The sequence below is a fragment of the Amblyomma mixtum genome, chromosome 4, assembly GCF_055824585.1.
Source record: "Amblyomma mixtum isolate Tamu chromosome 4, ASM5582458v1, whole genome shotgun sequence".
In the NCBI taxonomy this organism is placed as follows: domain Eukaryota; kingdom Metazoa; phylum Arthropoda; class Arachnida; order Ixodida; family Ixodidae; genus Amblyomma; species Amblyomma mixtum.
The window spans coordinates 47,069,866-47,092,509 of record NC_143015.1 but is presented as its reverse complement, the minus strand read 5'-3'; the positions used below and the strand labels follow the sequence as shown (position 1 = coordinate 47,092,509).

General features: G+C 46.7%; 1 protein-coding gene across 1 annotated transcript in view; it reads left to right on the top strand.

The window, feature by feature from the left end:
* Window positions 1-22,644, top strand: part of LOC149346427 (cytochrome P450 2J2-like) — a 57,614-nt gene that overhangs the window by 16,578 nt on the left and 18,392 nt on the right. The window contains exons 3-7 of the mRNA XM_089541326.1: window positions 786-910; window positions 1,336-1,442; window positions 2,436-2,740; window positions 7,445-7,557; window positions 18,527-18,833. Coding sequence (XP_089397452.1) covers window positions 786-910; window positions 1,336-1,442; window positions 2,436-2,740; window positions 7,445-7,557; window positions 18,527-18,833 — 957 coding nt within the window. The remainder of the gene's footprint in view (window positions 1-785; window positions 911-1,335; window positions 1,443-2,435; window positions 2,741-7,444; window positions 7,558-18,526; window positions 18,834-22,644) is intronic.

Genomic DNA, 22,644 nt, shown 5'->3' with positions numbered 1-22,644 from the left:
TGTTACTGGCACGCGCGGAGTAGCGCACACGCCGTGCGCGTGGACAAGCAGTACATTCGCCCCCATGCGAACGACCCCAACGGGTTACGCCTGTACATGAGCCAGTTGCCGGGCCAGGGGGCGGCACAGCCGTACAGCGCGCCTGGGCTGCCGCGGCTCCCCAGGACACTGGCGGTGCGTTGTTCTGACAATCGAAACCCGTCAACTGGTGGAGAGGCGTGAGCGCGTGCGCACCACGAAACATGAAATTCGGGGATGTTGTATTAAAAGGCACGGCTGTAAAACCGAGACGAACTAATCACCTTAGCTAGACCAAGTCACAGCGAATTTTCTCGACGTAAAAATCGACTACGAAGAAATAGGGAGAAAGCAGCATGAGAAAAAAGTCTTTAGGTCTCAGAATGTCGGTCGTGCAACTTTTGCATGGGCAGCACATGTCACTAAATATACGGAGCCGAATGCTCCATATTTTTATACAGCGGTAATTCATATCTGGCCTCCATGCAGTACTTTCCTTTCAGTTTATTGACCGTACTGCTTTTGCTGTTATTTTGTTGAAGCGTCCTTGAACGTCTGCAGAGTTCACACCTCCTATAATTTGCGCAGTAGAGACGAAGCACCTAACCTAAACAAGGAAAGATTGCACGTAATCGACAATGACAAAGAGCTAGGTATGATTAGGTACGCAGTGAATTACACGCGCTTCACATTAAGCCGTTTGCATCTCAGGCAGGCACGGAGTACGGGTGCACAGGATTCTTGTCTGTGTCCTTTCTTGTGCACAGAGTCAAAGCTCGCCTCACAGAAACAGTCATCTTGAACGACCTGGAAAGCATTAAGGCGTTCTTCAATCACAAAGACATGCTCTACCGCTCACCGAGTTGGATCTTGAGCGGCACGGTAGACTTAGGTAAGACGTAGCGAATGTATTGGGCTCGTTACATGTTTTGAAGGACTACCGAACATGAACGCCGATATAATTGCGCCCTAGGCAGTTTCTGTCTGTCGGGGCACAACCCTCATTGTAACCCCCCGTACCTAATCGGTTGGATCTCCGCCGTCCTAAAACTTCGTGTAACGTGAGTGCAAGTACTCAGCAGCCAATCGACCTACCTTTTGTGGCATCGACCGTGACAGTTGTACGCTTATATTTTGCTCGATATTTTTCAGCCCAAGAGTGAAGAGTTATATATTTAACTTCCCGCCAAAATTACACATGTAGAACATAAAGATGGTTTTCTCACTGATCTTTTGTGATGTGACTGGGCGCTGCTAAACGAAAGGGTCTCTTGAAGCGAGGTAACGAGGCGGAAAATGCTACCGTCGCTTGCGCAGGGTTCGCGGTTTACGGAGCCAAAGCATGGGAGGAAAGCCGTCGCCATGCACTGGAGCTCCTACGCATGGTGGGTTATGGCAAGCCAGATATGGAAAAGATTATCGCCGTGAGTGAGACTTTGTTTACTCTTTTTGTTACACTATCTCGGCGAAACACTACAGCCGCTCAATGGGTATCGCCTAATGGGACAGATGAGAAGACCATTCTTGTAGTTCCGTAAGGAAGCAAGGCTATGATGTGAATTTAGACAGTTTGCCTGCAACAAGACCTGCAACAGAAGCCAGGCTATTTTCAGCAAGCGATGTTAGTATGCTTGTGACGAAAGCATCATCAGTAATTGGTGTTAGGGTTTTCTTTCCTAACAAAAACTTAATGCTCAGTATGAAAAGTATTAAAGCCCTTTAAAGCCGTGTACATATTTGGTGGGTAAGTAGGTGAATTCCGCCGTCTTCCACTGAAAGGAGTTGAGGAATCTCTCCAGTCTTCCTATACCACCTCTGTAACTTCCCTTGGTTTCTTTCGTTCATAATTGGACACTCATTTTGCAGAGGCGTATCTAAACTACTCACCTTGTCGTCTACTCCCGTGGCGGCTGAATTGATTTTCATATTGCCGAGTGTTCACATACTCCGCACAGCACTACTTCTCCCTAGTGTTTCGTTGTGAACTTTTCGATGACTGCAAGTGCGGTTTTCAGGTAAAATACACCAGGTCACAATCATGGTGACCATGCCCAGAGCATGTTCGTTTTCTAAAACACCTCTCTTCGTGTTACACTTAATGGTTTTAAAGCCCCAAAGGTGTTATCAGAAAGGGCCGTGTTACTTTGCTTTCACAACAACCTACGCATTAATGAACATCCTCCAGTACATGTTTGGGCACCTTGCCTGCTATCTCGCTGCGCGCGTCGCGCGGGTTGGATTGTGTGCCCACGTAGCTACGGCACAGTGTTCTTACAACGACATGAGCACAGGCCGAGTGGAAGAAATTATATTGGGTAAAATTATACAGATTACACAAAATGAAAGCCATTTGACAAAGATAAAATGAAATTTGTCACATGAAAATATCCCTTGATCATATCTAACCTAATTTCCAGAAGGAATGCGAGAACCTCAGAAAAAGCATAAGCCAGAAGGAGGAGCAGCTACTGGACCTTTCAGAACTGGTACTGGCCAGCGTGAACGCCGTCATGTGCCGGCTGCTGTTTGCCTGCCGCTGTCCTGTGGGGGACCCGAGCCACGAGCAGCTCAGAAGAGCCATCAGAGACGAATTCTCGAGCAGCCGCAGCGGGAGCATGGTGTCCTCCTTCCCACTCGCTCTTCTGGCGCTGGTCAGGCGCCTAGCCTTCACGAAGGCGGGAAAGTTGTTGAACACCATGATGTCTATCCGAGCGTTCGCGAGGTAAGTCTAAGCAAGAGCTGCCCTTAGTGCATAAAAAAAAGGCAAATTAAGTTTAGTAATACAGAGCAAGGTGTGTTGCTGGGCGAGTTGGTTGGGGTACATTTTGAGAAAAACAGCGCTTGCAGACAAAGGACCAGAACAAGGACACACAACTGCGCTGACTAACAACTTTTATTTCGGAAGCGGGCCGATCCGCGCCTTTTATACCGAACTGGAGGGAATGATGCGCACGCGCAAAGATCAGCAAAGTGGGAGCACGGAAAGAGCCAACACATATACCAACTATTCTTATCGTCACTGATCACCAACAACGCTTCCGAAATAAAAGTTGTTAGCGCAGTTGTGTGTCCTTCTTGTTTTGGTCCTTCGTCTGCAAGCGCTGTTTTTCTGAAGTAGTAATACAGAGTCTGTTCTTCTTCCATGACTCCAAAATAGTTTCAACCCAGGTGCAAAGAGAATATTGTGGTTAAGCGGTTTCAACTCTATTCTCTGAAAAAAAATTCATTCGATTCTCAGACGGGGGCGTATATTTACCTGTTTCTGTTTTTTTTGTGAATATTCACAAGAAAAACAGTGGTGTTCTCTACCTTCGCCTTAAGAGCATGACGCAATAGCGCAATGGGTTAACCCCATAAACGCCCATTTAACTCCCGAAAATGTAATCACTGGACCGCGATAAAAATGTGCCCTTTAGTCAAGTGGATGCAAGCGAGATGGAAAACTGACTGAAACGTACAGCACGTTATTAGCACTATTGGTTTCCCAGCCTCAAGATAGGGAGCTCTGTTGCCACAATGCCTTGCGTGGCCCTCTAGGGGAACAGGATTATCATTTAGTGCTTAATTCTGCAAACACCTTTGCTAGAGCCAGGTTATGGGCTGAAGTTTAGGGAATATCAGGAAGGTCAAAATGACACCTACTCTAGGGATGGAGATGGGGCATTCGCTGGTCCTGTAGTCATGTTCCGGAACGAGCTCGTGACTGCCCTTTGTCCTGCGACAAGCGACGTTCTCTGTAAAGGAATGCTTCATTTGAGAACAGAGCTTTGTAAAGAAGCGTTGGAATCCAGTAGATAGGTGGGTACCTTTTTCTATGACTCTATATTTCTTCCCGAAAAATAAAGTATCATTATACGCCACACCTTCACCACAAAGGGCAAAGTTCAAGTCATGCAGTAAAGTGCTCTACAGGGCCCAGTCATATGGTAGGTAGGAGCCACCAAAGATTTCTAATAAAGGGAACAAGAAATGATTGGTTATCAGGAAATGAAAAGGAAAGGGCGGTAACTGTCTGACTTCGCGGTTGACACCTCAACTGCGAGGAAGGGACGAAGGAAGGAGTAAAAAAGGAAAAAGGTGCTGTATTGGAAGTGGTGGATTTATTGTCAAAACCTCTAGTCCGGGGCCATAGAAGGCATCCGGTGAATCATTGATGTGCACTGACATCACACAGCACACGGGCACCTTTTTGCTTTTTGTCTCCATCGAGGCGCGACCACCGCGCCGGGCTATAGCCCAGGTCCTCCGGCTCAATAGCCGACCTGCCTAACCTCTGAGCCACCGTGGCGGGCATCAAAGAGAATTGCTGTGTTGCCGTACATTCAACAAATGTCTCAGTTTCAAGCAAGTAGGCAGCAGATACGGTGCAGACGTTCTTTTTTCTGCGCCGTGCTATTTGTGCCATAGTACATAAAAGAGCAGAAAAAAAAGAAAAGAAGAAAAATAAATAGAGTGTAATGTAAAAAATGGCTTGAAATTGGTCCTATGTGCTGAACATGAAGTGTTTCCCATTCAGCACATAGGACAAATGTTCACTTTTCACTTGCGGGAAAAACTATAGACCTGGGTCACACAGGAAGATGCCAGAATAGCGGCCTACGTGAGCACAACACTTATTTTTGAGTTGCTGCCTCCTCAAACCTAACACTGCATTACAGGAAATGTTGTAGTAACACCATCTAGTCCCTCTTGGAAACCGTACACATCTTTTTCCATAACTCTGAGTTACTGTACAAATATTTTAACAAGTGAAATCAGCAAAGAATTTCATATTCACAAAAACGACGACATGGGCGCAAGCATTCCTTTTGTACCTGTTGTGACTGCAAACTTGAGTACCTTAATTCCCATGATGAATATGCGGGTGTTTCTCTTTGTGCGTAACATATGCGCTCCTGCGTTGGGAAAAAAAAACAAAAGAGTACACTTGAGCGTTCATGTGTTTTTCAAATAAACCCTCATTTCATAGTCAGCGCCGGGCCTGTCTTCTTCCGTGCCCGTTGTCGCAGCGCTGTTTTAAGGTGCAGCTCTTAGGCGCCTGTTCCTCGTTCCGCGTCGTAGTCGTCGTCGACGTAGCACGTCACTTGGCAGGTGGAGTGTGTAGGCGTGTGGCAGGTGGTGAGTTGGAAGGTATCAGCAGATTGGTTTGGTTTGGTTTGGTTTGGTTTATTGGGGTTTAACGTCCCAAAGCAACTGAGACTTTGAGAGACGCCGTGGTGAAGGGCTCCGAAAATTTCGACCACCTGGGGTTCTTTAACGTCCACTGACATCGCAAAGTAGACGGGCCTCTAGAATTTCGCCTTCATCGAAATTCGGCTGCCGCGGCCGAGATCGAACCCTCATCTTTCGGGTCAGCAGTCAAGCGCCGTAACCACTGAGCCACCGCGGCGGGAGGTAGCAGCAAAGCGAAATGTCACTTGCCACAGAGAGAGCGAAAGAATGAACAACAGGAAGGTGGGTGCCATGGGAAGATCCCCGAGGTTGGCTAGCAGCATAACGCGCCACCTGCCAGCGTTTGCAGGTGACATGTGAAGAGCTGCTCTCAAATTTTGCATTATGTCTATCGCAATGGTCTGTCAATTTCTAGCTTTCTTGAGTGGTTGCTGGTGCGGGGTGTGGATGGAAAAATTCCCCATTCCACTTTCAAGGCTGACATCAGGGAGAGAAAATGTGGGGGACGGGTAGAGGGTGGGAGAGAGTGGAAGGGGGTACGTGTTATACTGTGTTTGTCGTATTGAACCGGGTGTATGAAGCGGGCGTACGGCGTGTGACACGTTGATGGACGGACTCGATCACGCCACCCACCCGTACGGTCTGAACCCGTCAGCGGCGGTGGCAGTACCGTACGGGAGAAACAGTAATGCTAACCCAGTCTCTGCCGCATGAATCGTATTGATAGCCTATAACGTTTTCACTTAGTGATGATGATCATCAGCCTAACTACTCCCACTGCAGAACAAAGGTCTTCCCATCTCTTTCCAAATAACCCTCTCCTGTGCCATCTACGGCCACCTCATCCCTGCAACCTTCCTAACTTCATCCGCCCGCCTGTCCCTCTGACGCTCTATGGTTTAGCTTGCCTGCTCATGGAATCCAGCAGATTATCCCAACGCCCCTAAGTCATCTTGCGTTCGCATTACACGCCCGGACACTGCAGTATCAAAGAAACCGCCAAGAGCTCGAGGCTGCCCGATCTGCCCATACTGACGCAATTCAAGTCGGTATTCCTATATCAAGAGTTGGCGCAGCGTGTGGCCTAGACAGGTTGGCGCTAGAGCTTATAAGCTCTAAGAAAGTGTATACACTTTCTGCGTGGAACACTGACCAGTTTTTTAACCGTCGCCTCAGAGCATTGGATCCTGGACTACGCCTTCGGCTTCCCCGCAATATACCGCATCGCGAAGCAACATTGCTACGCCATCTATGTCTCGTTGTTTAATTTACGAAGGAATACTCGTTCCGGATTGGGAAGGCCGACAGGCCTGCTTGTGAAAGATGTGGCTGCAAGGAGACAATGGTACATTTTCTACGTGAGGGCCCTTCTTTGGGGGCTGAAAGAAATACACTGCGTTGTGGCCTAGACCGCCTCGATCCTCACAAGTTTGCAGATAGGTTTCTGGAACCGTGGCCACAGCAATCGACTGCCCTCGAGGCCTACAAGGGACTGTTTGGCTTCCAGAGAGCGACAGGCTTGAGGAACCAATTGTGACTGTTCCCATCGCTCCCTCTCTCTTTCCCTTCACAATCACGTCACCCCTCTTAACGAGTGCACGGTAGCCAACCAATACACACTTCTGTTTAACATCTCTCCCTTCCCTCTTCATTATCTCGCCCTCTGACATCGCACACCACAGGGGCCTGTTAACATTTCGCCTCCATCGAAATGCGACCGGAGCGGCCGAGATCAAACTCGCGCCTTCCTGGTCAGCAGCCGAGTACCGTAACCGCTCAGCCACCGCAGAGGCTACTTAAAAGCGTTCTAGCGATATCAGGCATCCGCAAGTGTTTGCTCATAGTTTGAAGTGCCTTTTGACGGTGCTGCCGCCGCTGCAGCATCTGAGTGCACTAGCTTTTGTGAACATGTATCCAAGCTCGAGTGGTGTAGCCTGTGTCGCACTCTTCTCTTACGCACGATCACTTTCTCCTTTAAAAAATTAGAACTAAGGGTTAACAGCGCGAAATGGTAAGACAATAAGATGAAACACATACGACACACAAAAGTGCGGAACGATGTGTTTCTGCCTGTTGTCTTACCCTTTCGTGCAGTTAACCCATATTTCAGCATGAACGAACAAGCCCGGCAAATCTTATTGTAAATGTAGAAGTTTTCCCATTTTAATTACCGCATAATTCAATACAGCTAAACCTCTCCATGTTTTTTACAAGCCCTGGCATTCTTAAGAAACACCTGCTTCATCCCTTTCAGAGAACACATCCTGAGGCTCCTGGAAGATATGAGCGTTGGCAAAGCCAGTTATGCAGAGATGTACCTGCGACGAAACCGGGAACTCCAGAACCATGGCAACATCAATCGCACGCGTAAGTGGAGCGCATCACTACAAGCATTTGAAAGACTTGATTGACTTTCTCGGGCCATGTCTCTCATATGGCGAGGAATTTTTCTTTATTGCTCTATTATAAGGTTCAAATGCCCACCAAGCCAATTTACCGCCTCGAACAGAGCGTCATTCCGTGCTACCGGATGAACTTTACAAACCGTTTTCAGTCATTCGAGTGGATTTCCAAAGATGAATGCCTTCAAACCAGAAAATACAGTCACAGTTATCTTTATTTGGTATGCAACACTCACAAAAAGCGCTGCTGTACTCTATTGTGCATCAAAGGGCTAGAAGGGCTAATGCGGGCTGTGGTTAACAAGCACCGCACAATTCTTTAAATTATAGTTAGGCAAACATGATGCTCAAAATTGCAAGTGATGTATGCGCAAATAGAGGAATTTGCTTCTGTACATGTAATTTAAGGTGAATGCGGGTTCTAATAAAAGACAGAAAGAAAATAAAATTCAGAGAGGTCACCCAGAAACAGGTTCCAGTTGGTTACCGTTCTGTCGGCAAAATGCGAGAAAAAATTGAAGGCCAAGATATAAGGGAAGAGCTCGATGCATCTTTTCCGCATGACTTTGCAGGGCAGCCGTGCAGGTCGTTCATCACCAGGATCACCGTCTATAGATCCTGTTCTCTATGACGTATATGTAATTAAGGCTGCCAGTACACAATAGAGGGATCGTGTTTGTCCAATAACAGGCGTACAATTTGAACAAATACTGGATAGTGGACACACCTGGTGAATTCAGAAATTTCCCTGCTTTCCAGACCGACGGCGCATGCTTTCCAGACTATGACGAGGCTGCTATTTGTGCGCAACGTAACTTACACATAGCCTCAAGCTCTATGAAGGCGTATACATGAGGAAAGCTTCGTCCATCCGGACAAAGTAATATGTTTCTTCATTGCCTAACAACGACAAGTGATAGCCAGAACTACACATGCTTCTTTAGAGCGACACAAGAAAGAACAAAACAGAATTCCGTAGTACAAGCACATCAAGGCGCCAAGGAAGAATACTCAGTTACATGGTGTGCAGTGTATGGGTACCACATTCGAATGAGCTAGTTTCCTGTTGTACGCATTGTCCTTGGGTGCCGTGGAACGTATCGTTGTTTTCAACCGGTTTATGTTCTCGTTTGGATAGTTTCTAACTACTCGACTTCAGTTTCTAAATTAGTGCCGTTTCCACAAGCCAGCCACACATGTCTACAACGTGTCGTCTAATCTCATGCGGACGTAGGGTTAATGAAATCCGCCCATCGTGAGCAATCGGTGCATGCGCAATATCATAGCCTCGAGTGATCGCAGCCATATATAAAAGCGTTGCTGCAAAATGCTCCGAGAGCAAACATAGGGGAAACGATGAAATGGTGCTGCCGTCATCAATTAAAGTTTATGATGAATTCCAATCGCCGATTCGGAGTGCTTCCGGATCAACTTTTTCTGCTTTTTTTGGTGCAAGGCTATTCCAATGGCAGTACCGGGTCACGGATCACCTGTTCCAATGGAAGATCGGGAGCACTCAGCCAGCCAAGATAGCTCCGTGAAGCAGTTGCGACCGCTCCGCCAAAATCGGTGGTCTTGACCGGACATCTGCGCTTAAGAGCACAAGGAACGATGGATACTTTTCTTCGTCAGCGGCGTGCTAGGCTTTCCCCGCCCGAAGAAGAAGTGTTCCGAACGCTGATGTGGCGTGGGGGCTTTTTGCCGGATTCAGTGGCTCTGTCAAGGAGTGGACGTACTGCTCCGTACCTGCAATATGTAGTTAACAGGGACCGCCACATGAGTGATATAAACCGCATCGCGATCAGCTGACGCGACAGGAAAAGCTATTGCTTGGGGTCCGTCATTCATAGAGGCTACGCCAATTCACTTGCGTTACCGATATATTATCATCATAACCAGCCTTACCGCGCCCACTGGAGGGCAAAGGCCTCATATTTTTTGCAATTAACCCTGTCCGGTGCTAGCTGCGAGCACCCTATCCTCGCAAACTTCTTAGTATCCTCCATCCTTATAAGTTTCTGCCGCCACCTGCTACGCTTGCCTTCTCTTAGAATCCACTCAGTCACCATTAAGGACCAGCGGTTATCTTTCCTTGATTTCGCCTAGGATATCATTAAACCTGCGCTTGTTCTCTGACCAACTCGGCGCTCTTTCTGTCTTAACTTTAGACATAAGTTGCAACAGAGCAGAAAGCTGAGCTAGTTGGCATGTGGCGTGTGATTGCTCTGGGTTTGTTTTGGTTTTTGTTGTATATATAGAAGCTTCTGAATAAAAATTCTTGTAGTTGCGAGTAAGCGCTGTGTCCCCTCTATGTCGTTGTTTGCTAGCGCCTGAATGTTTTACAATTAACTTTAGACCTCTCGTTTTACTTTCCATAGCTTGCTTTCCATCGTTTAAGCTGAACACTTTTCGTTAACCTCCATGTTCCTGCCACATAGTTGACTACCTGCAAATCGCAGCTATTATATAAGTTTCTCTTGAGGCATATTAGTAAACTGCCATTCATTATCTGAGAAAGCCTGTCAAATGCGTTCCACCCCATTCTTATTTTTCTATTTATTTCACCCTCGTGATTCTCATCCGCGGTTACTATCTGTCTAAGTAGACGTATTCCTTTACCTCTTCCAGCGCCTCGCTACAAATCATAATTGTCGTTTCCTTCCGAACTGCTGAACGTTACTTTAGTTTTTTGCATATTATTTTTAAACGCAGTGTTCTGCTCTCGCCCTCTAAGTAACTGATCATACAGTTCATCCCGTGATTCACTTAGCGCCACAGTGTCATCAGCGAATCGCAGGTTACTTAAGTATTCTCCATTAATTCGCACCCCCACTATACCCAATCCAGGCCTCAGAATACCTGCTGTAAGCAGGTGTGAACAGCACCGGCGAGGTTGAGTATATATGCCTGACATCCTTCGTTATTGTAATTTTATTTCTGATTTTATCTAGGGCTATGGTGGTTCTGCAGCCCCTATAGATACCTTGCAGTATTTTTACATAATGCTCAGCTCAGCTAATACACCCCGAATCCGCATTGCCTGCATGACTGCTCAGGTTTCGACAAAGTCAAATGCTTTCTCGTCATCTATGAAGGCTATATACAAGGGATGGTTATATCCTCAGCATTTCTCTATCTCCATATTGAAAGTGTGAGTATGGTCTATTGACGAGTGCCCTTTAAGAAAGCCTGCCTGATCATTTGGTTCATTGAAGTCTAAGGTTGTCCTCGTTCTATTAGCGATTCCTTGGCGCCCCCTTTTTTATGGAGTTTAGCGTTCTTCGAAGTTTCGGCACGCTCTAGGCCATAAGGCATTGCATATGCCGGGTGGCTACTTTGTCAGAGCACGCCAAATCGAAATCGTCGGGAGGACCACGTCATTACGCTTCACCGGTTGCATGATAACAATGGCCACAGACGTCTGTACATCTCTCCGCCCACAGTCACGCCGCCACGGCTGCTCTGCTTCCATACGAGTTGTTAGTGGCGACTTTTGTATATGCTGGTAGCTTCATGTAAGGCCTGTTTCACAGACAGATATTATATTAGCTGAATGTATATTTAGAAAGGCTGCTGCAGAATTAGGGCTGCTACAGAGTTTGCAGGTGATGGTGACAGCAATGTTTCGAGACTCATTTTTTGTGCTGTTACGTAGTGCAAGCCAAGTCTAGTTCATTACTTGACTTAAGATGTAAAGTAAACGGTGCTTGGCTAAGGAGAGGAGTGTCGTGACATTTGAAGCACAGAAAATTTTCTTATGCAACGCGCTAACTCTGAAAGAAAAACTGATTATTGTGAACGCATTCATAACAAAATATTGAGAGCCTGTCCAGTTACTGCAACCGATTCGGCTGTTTTCGCACACCGTGCCGCACCCTTCACTTTAACTTATAGTGGATCTTGAATAACTGTTGTTCAATAAAATACTTTGCAGGCGCTTTTATTTAAGAAAATTAACGAAACAGCTTCATACGAGCGAGGCGTACATGTGTCGTCGGCCGTCTTGAGCAATGCTCGGCAGCCAACCATTTAATTGACATTGCACTCCATAGACTCTTCCCCATCATTTCATGCGCGTTCTACAATATAAAGTATGTTGCTATCTATTTTAAGCCACTGCGCACGCAACTACATCCGGTCACTATGCATTCTGAAAATACCTAAATCCTTCCTGCGCATATTCATTAAACTGCGCATATTCATTAAGCCTACTCGCTAATAAATGGGCCCGCCTTCATAGCGAGTATACCTACAAATTCCCAAATTTCCACCCTTTTGATACGGAAAGCGTTTAATTTCAGTGAGCGCCGAAGGCAGATCATATGTAACAAAGGCTCTGTTTTGCGTGTATTTTATAAAAGAAATGTAAAAGCGCTTATGTCTTGAGGCCAAAATCTTGTTTATTTATTTATTTATTTGTGTATTTATTTATTTGGGTATTTATTTATTTATTTAAACACACTTCCGGCCCTTTTACGGCCCATGCAGGTGTGTTTGAATGCATCACTGCGGTCCAACAGAGTAAAAAAAATACAAAAAAAAACAGACATGTTCTCTGATCCAAACACAAAAAGAATAGAGGAGAACTAAACAGAAAAGTAAATTTTTTTCAGTAAAATTAATAAATAATTTCATGGACTGCACTTCACCGCATCTTCAGGTAATTTATTCCAATAGGATATCGCATCTGGAAACAGAGTACTTGTGGATATTTACACGGATGACTGGTTGACAAACTGTTGTACTACGGTTAGTTCTAGACGAGCGTTTGAAAGCAGGGAGTAAGTATTGTGAATTTGTTTTCTTGAAGTGGCCGTGAAGAAGTTGGAACTAAAAAACTTAATCTTGAAATGATTCTTCGCTATAGCCGCCGCGGTGGCTCAGCGGTTATGGTGCTCGGCTGCTGGCCCGAAAGACGCGGGTTCGATCCCGGCCGCGGCGGCTAGAATTTCTTTGGAGGAGAAATTTTAGAGGCCCGTGTACTGTGCGATGTCAGTGCACGTTAAAGAACCCCAGGTGGTCGAAATTTCCGGAGCCCTTCACTACGGCGTCTCTCATAGCCTTAGTCGCTTTGGGACGTTAAACCCCATAAAAAAAAAAAAAATTCTTCGCTATAACAGGCTTTGTAAATTTGATTGAATTATTAGACTGGAAGTGCTAGTTTGGCGCAAATACTTAGAGTAAACAAACCTTACTGCTAGTCTTTGAATGCGCTCTAATTTGTTGATTAAAATGTTTTGATGTGGGTTCCAGGCTATATCCGCATATTCTATGCCAATTCATTAGCTCTCCAGCTGACATGGCCGAGACTGTTGGTACACCCTACACCGGCCTAGTTTTTCTCGTCGCTGGCCTCTCCTGCTGTGACCTGCGGACACATGTAATCATTTGCTATCTAGTTGTCGTTGATCTGGAGTGACAGACCGTGAAGATATCTGCCACAAAGCACACTGATCGATGTCGTCCATTTCGCCACTGTGTATTCTTGTAGCGTCTTCCTAGCGTGACTGCAGTTCGAACAGAGCACCGCGATTCAGTCCGTCTTTCTGCGACATTGTCTTAAAATCACAGCCCAAGTAGACGCCCGTCCATTTAACACGCTACTCACTCCTCTCACGCAGCTATAACGCGTTCATTCGATCCTTTGTTCTCTCTTTTTCGAGCTATTGTCATTGCATACTTGCACGAGACATGAATTAAATAACCATTCGCCTTTTGTGTGCTTCCACTGAACTTTGTGCCAGGCTTTTGCTTTCAACCAACATTTCTGTAGTTAGTCATCAGAGATTTGCTCTCAATACCCTCTGGTAAGCTGCGTATGGTTTGTTTCTTTGCTGTTACCGCATGGTGCTGCTGCATCCAGGTGCAGCAGGCAGATTTTTGTCCACCTGCACTCTCCGATTTACGGCCGCGTTTCCGGCCACAAATTTCATTTCATTTCATTTTATTACCTTAAAGACCGCTGGTGCGTTATTACATAAGGGGTGGAATGAGCGGAAAAGGTACAAGACAATGCAATTTGTGATCATGTACACAAAATGTTGTTTATGTTGAGAGCAAATGATAAAGGACAGATGATGTCGACGATGTGCTGGGGAAGGCCGTTCCAATCTTTAGCTCCAGGTGGGAAGAAGGAGGCTGAAAAAGTTACAGTTCGGGCACGTGTGCGAAAAACTTGAAGCGTGTGGTCAGTGCGGTGAGAAATGTACTATCGCGCTCAATATGAGTTGCAACGCGCGGTCATCGACCGGGGCTCGTTCCGTGGTGTGCCTCCTCCAAACAGTCGCTCGGAATTCTGGGAGAAACTTTTTCCCCTGAGCGGGGGTGCTGTTGTTTCCTGGAACAGCAGTTTTCCCAGGAATCCGAGCGACTGTTTGGAGGAGGCACACCACGGAACGAGCCCCGGTCGATGACCGCGCGTTGCAACTCATATTGAGCGCGATAGTACGATGTAAGGGGCACGGTTAAGTGATGAGTAATAGAACTTGTGGTACAGTGATAGCGTGGCTATGCGACGGTGAACGGAAAGAGGCGATAGTGCTGATTTAGTTTTTAGGGCTGAAACACTGACGTCGTAGAAGTAAGAAGAATGAATGAACCTTGTAGCGCGGTTTTGAACGACTTCTAGATCGTTTACGAGGTTAACATGATGCGCGTCATCGATATTCAAGTTTAGGTCTAATGAGCGACTTGTAGGCGAGCAATTTCACGTGATGTGAGGTGAGGCGAAGGTGACGTTTAAGAAATCCCAGAATTTTGTTAGCAGATGATAACACGTTAGCAACATGTGCATTCCATGTTAGGTCATTAGATAATGTGAAGCCTAAGTACTTGAAAGATGATGCAGATTCTACGGACTCGTTAGCGATTTTGAATTGAAAGGCATGACTCTTTTTGCGACGGGTAATGGAAAGAAGCTTGCATCTGCTAGGGTTCAGGGTCATGAGCCAATTTACACAACACTGTTCAATTTGGTTAAGGTCCTGCTCGAGATCTTCTTGATTAGTTATGTTTGTTACTTGGCGGTACATTACGCAATCGTACGCGAACATTCGAATCTGGCAGGATACATACTGTGGGAGATCGTTAATATATATTAAAAGCAATACGGGTGCAAAAACGGAGCCTTGAGGGACGCCGGATGTTACAGGGAGAGGGTTGGAAGACTGGTTATTTACAATCACTGACTGAAAGCGATTTGTTAAGAAGGCCTTGATCCAGTTTAGCACGTTATACTCCGTTTCATACATAGCTGTCAACGCTGCCAAAGGTACGAAAGTAGTCCGCTGCAAAAAACAAGCAAAATATATCCGTCCGCCTCGCGTCGTGGCTGAGTGGTACGAAGCGCGCGCCTTTCTGTTCATTTTACAAAGGGCCTAGGTTCGACTCCCGGCTCGGGTGGTTTTTTTTATTACTTTTTTTATTTTTCTTAAAAGATTCATTAGGTAGAAACTCGAAACTGTCAAACTCTAATCCCTACTTTGAAAAACACAGCGCTGTTTACTTGTCTCGAAGGGAAAAGGCAGTGTAGTGTATTGGCGACGGACGTGATTGCGAAGTGCTTTTCTCGGGTACTGAACGACTTTTTAGCATGCGGCACACAATGAATCATTGTGTGGTGATAGAATTCAGTGTGGTGTCGATTATTCGGAGCAGCCTCGGCTAGCGGCAACCTTGTATTGATCGGTGTACTCGGCGGCTTTAAAGTGAGGAGCGTCTGACTCGGGTCTCCTCTTTGAGCTGTTGTCACAAGGAAAATTCTTTGAAGTCCTTCCGGTCGTAGTAATGTTTTGTATTAGATGTCGGATTCGGTGTGTTATGGGAGTGAGCTAGTGCGGCGAGATGGGGATTGTTGAAAGCTCTGCATTTTTAGGCCCTGAGCAGAGATTCCGCTGCACAGGCCATCGAACGCTTCGTCCTCAATGGAATGCCTTTAGCGAAAGAGACCTGCATGACGCCAAAAGAGCCAAAGTAGAGGGCGTGGATAGCGATAGCGATAGTAGGCGATAGCGTTGCCATTTTCTCCATACTCGGAAACCGAAAGACGAACGCGGAAGACATCACCGGCCGGCCTAGCTGCGAAAACCTGATACAGGAGGAGCCGAAAAAAACCAGAAAACTAAGGCACTCTGTTTTGAAGAACATTAAAGAAAAAGCAATCTTTTTGCAAAATAAAACACCATTATTATTATGCTGCAATATTAACCAAAAATAACTTTAATTTTGAGTTCATTACTCTTGTCACTTTCGACGCACTACATTACGATGCGGACGAGGAGCGCGAACAGGCGCCGTAGCCTTGGCTGCGTTGACAGCTATGTATGAAACGGAGTATAGGATGTAGGTTTAGAATAGAAATTGTTTGTATTATTCGTTGATGTGGAACTTTATCAAATGCTTTAGCGTAATCCAGAAAGATGGCGTCCACTTGAAGGTTATCGTCCAGGTCGACATGTAAGTCGTTGAGGAACATGGCTAGTTTTGTTTCATAATACCCCTTGCGGAAACCCTGCTGGTATGGATGGAAGAAATTGTTAGCGCCTAAGAAGTCCATTACCTGAGAGCATATGACATGTTCCATGATCTTCCAGGGGACGCTAGTTAGAGAAATAGGACGGTAGTTTAGGAAGAATTTTTGTCACCTGATTTGTAGAGTGGAACGACCTTCCAACTTTCCAGTTTTCCGGAATGAGACCTGTAGAGAGTGATTGCGAAAACAAAACTTCAAGACACACTGCACTAATACATTTGGGTTTTTAGTAGTTTAGTGTTTATCTCGTCGATTCCGGCTGACAAGGAAAGTTTCCATCCAGCTGAGCTGAGTGTAGCTACCGAAATTTAAAATGGAATCAAAATGCAAAGCCATTCGAAGCTTATTTGATACTTTACGGAAAGGAAACTCGCTGTGTGTAAACTAAAAGAAATGTTCAACCAATCCTTTACTAAAGCTTCTCTACTTTGGCGGATGTTCTGTGAACTGCCACGTGCCGAAGTGTTATTTCTTAGTGACTAATATTAGGCACAGACACTTAAGACTCCTTATGTGTGGGAATACGAAACCATGTCTTGGAGGCAACATGTAAACGCTCGGTTGCTGCTTAAGATCCGAGTTTATTTCAGACGATGAGTTTTGTGTGCTTTTTGTTCTAAGTATGACACCACCCACACACGCGCGCGCGCGCGTATGACACCACCTGGAAAGCTGTACAGGCGATTGCATCACAATTTCTCGATAACTCTATGAATTCATGTAATTAAAGTGGCATATGTCAGTGGTTTAACTCCCTGTCGCAAGCTAGCCACAAACTTGACTAGCATGTGTAGGCTATGTGTCAAGAGAAATCATATGACACCAGCACCAGGAACGCTCTATCAGAAACTGTCCCGTCGCAAATTCGGCACGAATCTCGAGAGAACTGGCGCCACATGAAGGTCGGCCAGTGGTAACAACATATAGACGAACGACATGTACAAAATTCTCTGAAGTGGTAGTGTTCGCTTTGCTCTAAGCGTCATGCGGCCGCTTAATGACGTCACCCTATTTTTGTTGCCATCGTTAGGATTTTCTGCGCCATCTGCGAGTACACAAACGCCGCTGGCTTTTGTAGTAATGGGACTAGTAATGCTTTCGCAGTGAAGCTGCAATTCCTTTAGTTTCGCGTGAAATAAAAAAATAAAAAGTTAACTTATTACCTTACGCACTCCTGTCAATTTTTAAGAAGCCATCTGCCATGTGTGTTCCGTTTTCAATGGTGGCTTTCGCGTCTAGGCACCGCTTAAAAAAACAGTAAATAAAGACGGCTGAAATAGCTAAGTTATCACAGCCTGGTTTAGTAAGCGCCACAAAAGATTTGAGGAAGAATAAGACACCGCTTCAAAAAACAGTAAATAAAGACGACTGAAATAGCTTAGTTATCACAGCCTGGTTTATTAAGCGCCACAAAAGATTTGAGGAAAAATAAGACACCGCTTCAAAAAACAGTAAATAAAGACGACTGACATAGCTAAGTTATCACAGCCTGGTTTAGTAAGCGCCACAAGAGGAAGAATAAGACAAGTATGCAGCGCGAAGAATGCATTTACTGGTACAGAAAGAACGAGACATTTTTGTTTAAATATGCAGCCACCACTTCCTTCAACGCAAAGCGCTAATCAAAAATGCGGTTGAATAAGAGGTGAAGTAGTACATTTTTTAATAAAATTAGTTTTTCAACATCCCTGTGAAAGTCAGCGGACCAAAACTTTGTCACATTCTGGTCGCTGCTTGTGCTGTGCTATGGGGAAAATTTTGTAAATAACCTTCGCGCAAGGAATTTCACCGAAAATTCGGTCTTTATCCATTTTCACCAAATAATTCTGGTCAAAAATTGTTTAACGCCAAAGTGTATAAGGACGCAATTTTTTAATATATTGTAGATTTTACTATAACAATCACTATATCGACAAATCTGCCGTCGATAGGCTTGCATTTTGTTCGTTATGAACGTTTTTGCTATCGTGAAAAGCGTTCCCGTAGGTTTTCTATGGCAGTCTTAACGCCTCGATTAGAGCGATGGAAAAACTTTAAAAGAAAGATTTTGCTACATATCCGAAAAATGAAGAATTAGATCCAATACTTTCATCACTTTGCCTTACATTTTTCCGATATTCAAAAATTTTGTTTGACAATGTTGGACATGCCCTGCTAAAATTATGACTTGGGCTATTCGGTACAGATCTATCGCTAAAGAAACCACAGCACACAAGACATGATGACAAAATGTGATGCATTCTACCCTACTAGCCTAAATTACCATTTTTGTTCAGCCCATTTCTTCTGCACACTTCTCCGCGTTAGCGCTGTGTGAGTTGCTTAATTTTACATCGCTTATTTTAAGCACTGTATTTTTTTGATGATGTATCTTTACCTACATGTATCTTTACCTACTTTTCAGAAACCTTCCGTGAAGGTAAAATTGCAAACCGGTTGGATAATGGTGCAGCCCTGGATCTCATGGGCAATACCACTGCCCTGCTCCTCGCTGGAACTGTGACCGTGTCCGCATTCCTGACGCGCCTACTTCTGCGCATGGCCGCCAATGTAGACGCAATGCAAGCACGCATCCAAAGGGAAATCGACGCCGTCGCCGGCAGCGAACGGCAGCTAACGTGGGAAGATCGCTACTCTACACCCTATACCATGGCAGTCATCTGGGAGTCGCATCGCTTGCACACGGTGCTCCCACTGGGGCTACCCAGGTGGTAAGTATGAAATCAGGAAATCCTTTGGGGCCGCAGTAGCAGAACGTGATTTTATGGGGCACTAAACCTTATCGATGCTGACAATGAGCGCAGTTGCTTAGGTTTGGTTTGGTTTGGTTTGGTTTATTGGGTTTCAACATCCCAAAGCAACTCAGGCTATGAGGGACGCCGTAGTGAAGGGCTCCGGAAATTCCGACCACCTGGGGTTCTTTAACGTGCACTGACGTCGCACAGCACACGGACCTCTAGAATTCCGCCTTCATCGAAATTCAGCCGCCGTGGCCGTGATGGGCTTAGTTGCATATTTGCACCTGCCCTAATTTTAGACTACTCAATCTAGCTGAGAATATAAATTGCATTATCCAATAACCTCATCAGAAAAAAAATGCAGATCACCAAAATTCTACCCTTAAACCAAGGCGGGTACAAATATAAGAAGCTTTCATCTCATGTGGATGATAATGAAATTTTCTTCAAGTTTCAAAATGCAAGTGCATGTACACACATAACATAAAAACATGAGCTCTTATCTCTCCGCCCCGGCATGCACTAGTGAAAGGTACACAATTTTTCCGAGACACACTCTTGAATCGCACACGCACCGACTCCACCCACAGATGATGAGTGGCTTCAGAAGTTGACACAAATTAATGGCGGAATGCAAGGAGAGAGGGTCGTGCTATGTCAAGTGTGTGGTTGAACTGAGCCGTGTTTGGGGACCTGCAGCAGCTGCTTGTAGCGTGCCATTTATGTAATTAGTTGAACGAGAGTGCTCAGTTCATGCGAGGTTACAAAACGGGTGGGCAGCAAAGTGCGCGCCCTCTCAACACCACGGTCCGGTGGTCGTGTCACTTCCGACGTGGTACAGACAGCTCCTAATAGCCATAGGCCTAACTACCACTCGACGACCGTGAACAAATGAAGACCCGAAAATGGGTACGTGCGCGCAGCCGCGAGGAGACATCAGCTGTGTGGGGTGGTCCTACACTGCTCACTGCTCAAAGCAGCCTCTGAGCGGTGGCGCCCACTGTATTGGACGGTGTCGGAGCGCCCTGTGCCGAGCTACAGTACCAGCGAGCTCGTAGCAGCACCATGGCGCCATGCCATCCAGCTCCTGGAGCCGCTAATCCCACAGTCGGAACAGAGACAGTAGAGAGCAATATGTACAGAAAACTCGGACCACCCACGTGGCTTCCGTACTCACTCGCCTCGGGCTAGGCAACTCCGCGGGCGCTAGGCCTCGCGTCCTCTCGACGCGGACCGAGTGGTTCTCGTGCTTTTCTGAAGAAACTCCAGGCGATAAAATTTAATGAACATGTCGAAAAGTTCAAAAACACGCTCCAGCACAACACACCTCCTACTCAAGAAAGCATGCCGCAGGTCCTAGCGATCAAAATTCACGCTAGGTCTAGCACTTGTCAACTCCGGACAAAGAGCGTTCCGCAAACCAAACAGACAGCCGTCGAATGTTCCAAGAGCAGGTCCCCTGTTAGGCTGTCAGATAGAGGGATTTTAATACGGGAGATAAATATATTCTCCCCGTTTAACCGCGGCTGACACAGTTCACTGCCGCCGGACCCTACCCCGCGATCGCGTACGTTACCGAACGCACTCCGACCACGGCGGGCTTTGCTCTGAGGGAACAAAGGTAGGACACTCTGGCTGACGCAAACAAGGTATTTATTGCTACAACAACAATGCCAGCTAGCGACAAAATACGCTAAGCAATCTAGGTCACCCGACTCACCAGCAAGGTTATCTGCGAATGCTCGCCTCAAAATTTGCGTTTGGGCGAGTTGGTGGGATATAATTCTAAATGAGCAGCGCGAAAAAGACGGAGACAAGCGAAGAAACAAAGACGACAGAAAGGGCGCTGGCTAACAACTGTTTATTTTCGAGGAAAACCCAGCACAATATTGTAAAGGAAAATAGGGCGACAGGTCGCTAACCGCCAGAATACAGCAAGCAGCCCGCCAGCCCGCGCGAGACATTTCAACGTCTTCGAAGACACTTCAGCGCCACCCGAGAACACCAGGTGGCATTACTCCCCCTCCCAAAAATAGAAAAAACATAAAAGCGGGGTTGCAGTACGGGCAGTGGAAAGAGAAAAAAAACAGCACAAGCACATAAAAATGTACAAGGGAGGTGGGCGAAGGTGTCCCACGCGAAAACTAGCGGAACACTGAGCATACTACCCATTACCGCGTGAAGTAGGGTTTCATGCGGACAACGTGCACAACCTCAGAGCGGGGTGGACGACGCTGAGGCTGCACAGTCCCGTCAGGAAGAACTTCGTAGGTAACTTCGCTGACGCGGCGCAAAACTCGGTACGGTCCAAAGTAACGGCACATCAGTTTTTCAGACAAGCCTGGGCGGCGTACCGGGGTCCACACCCAAACTTGGTCACCCGGATGGTATTCGACGTGCCGATGACGGAGGTTGTAGCGGCGCGCATCCGTGCTCTGCTGCCGCTGAATGTGAATGCGGGCAAGTTGACGTGCTTCCTCGGCGCCCTGAGCGAACTGCTCGGCGTCTGGCGTGAGTGGGTGGTCATCAGTGCAGCATGGAAGCATTGCATCCAGCATCGTCTGAACGTCACGTCCGTAGACCAGACGAAATGGTGTAAATCGGATCGTCTCCTGGGTGGCCGTGTTGTAAGCGTATGTGACGTACGGGAGAATCTCGTTCCAGGTTTTGTGCTGCGAGTCTATGTACATTGCGATCATGTCGGCGATCGTTCTGTTGAGTCTCTCTGTGAGCCCGTTCGTCTGTGCGTGATAGGCAGTGGTTTTGCGATGGTTCGTGTGACTGAGCTCGAACACGTCGCGCATGAGCTGTGCCGTAAACGCCGTACCTCGATCAGTGATTACGTGGGAAGGTGCGCCATGACGCAGCACGATTTCTTGCATAAAAAACTGGGCGATCTCAGATGACGTACCGCGCTGCACCGCCTTGGTTTCCGCATACCTTGTTAAATAGTCGGGCGCGACTATGATCCATTTATGGCCGGCCGATGACACAGGGAATGGGCCCAGAAGATCGATGCCGACTTGATCAAACGGCGTCCGAGGCGGTTCAATAGGTTGGAGCAAGCCCGCTGGCTTGAGAGGAGGCGCCTTACGACGTTGGCAATCGCGGCAGCCTCTGACGTAACGCTGGACGGCGTGAGAAAGTTTGAGCCAATAATACGCCTGGCGCACGCATGCAAGTGTGCGGGCAAAGCCCAAGTGGCCGGAGGTCGGCTCATCGTGACAAGCAAGAAGGATATCGGCGCGGAGATCTGCCGGAACGACGAGGAGGTGCGCTCGGTCAACAGTGCTGGAGTTTTTCTTAAACAAAATGCCGTTCCGGAGACAGAAGGCCGGCAGGTTTCTAGAAAATTGTCGGGGTAGGACAGAAGCTCGGCCCTCCAGATAATCAATGATAGGTCGCAGGTCTGGGTCAGCTCGCTGTCGGGTCATTAGGTCTAAGTCGCTGACAACTCCAATAAAACCACTCTCGTCCTCTATGCTATCATCCGCTAACCCGACGGGTGCGCGAGAGAGTGCGGCAGCGTCTTCGTGCGTCTGGCCAGATTTGTGCACAATGGTGTAGTCGAATTCTTGGAGGCGGTGGCTCCATCGGGCTAGGCGCCCCGATGGGTCGCGAAGATTGGCAAGCCAGCACAACGAATGGTGGTCGGTAACTACTTTGAACGGGCGGCCGTAGAGGTACGGACGAAATTTCATGGTTGCCCACACAACCGCAAGGCATTCTTTTTCTGTGGTCGAATAGTTTGTTTCAGCGCGAGAAAGCGTGCGGCTTGCATACG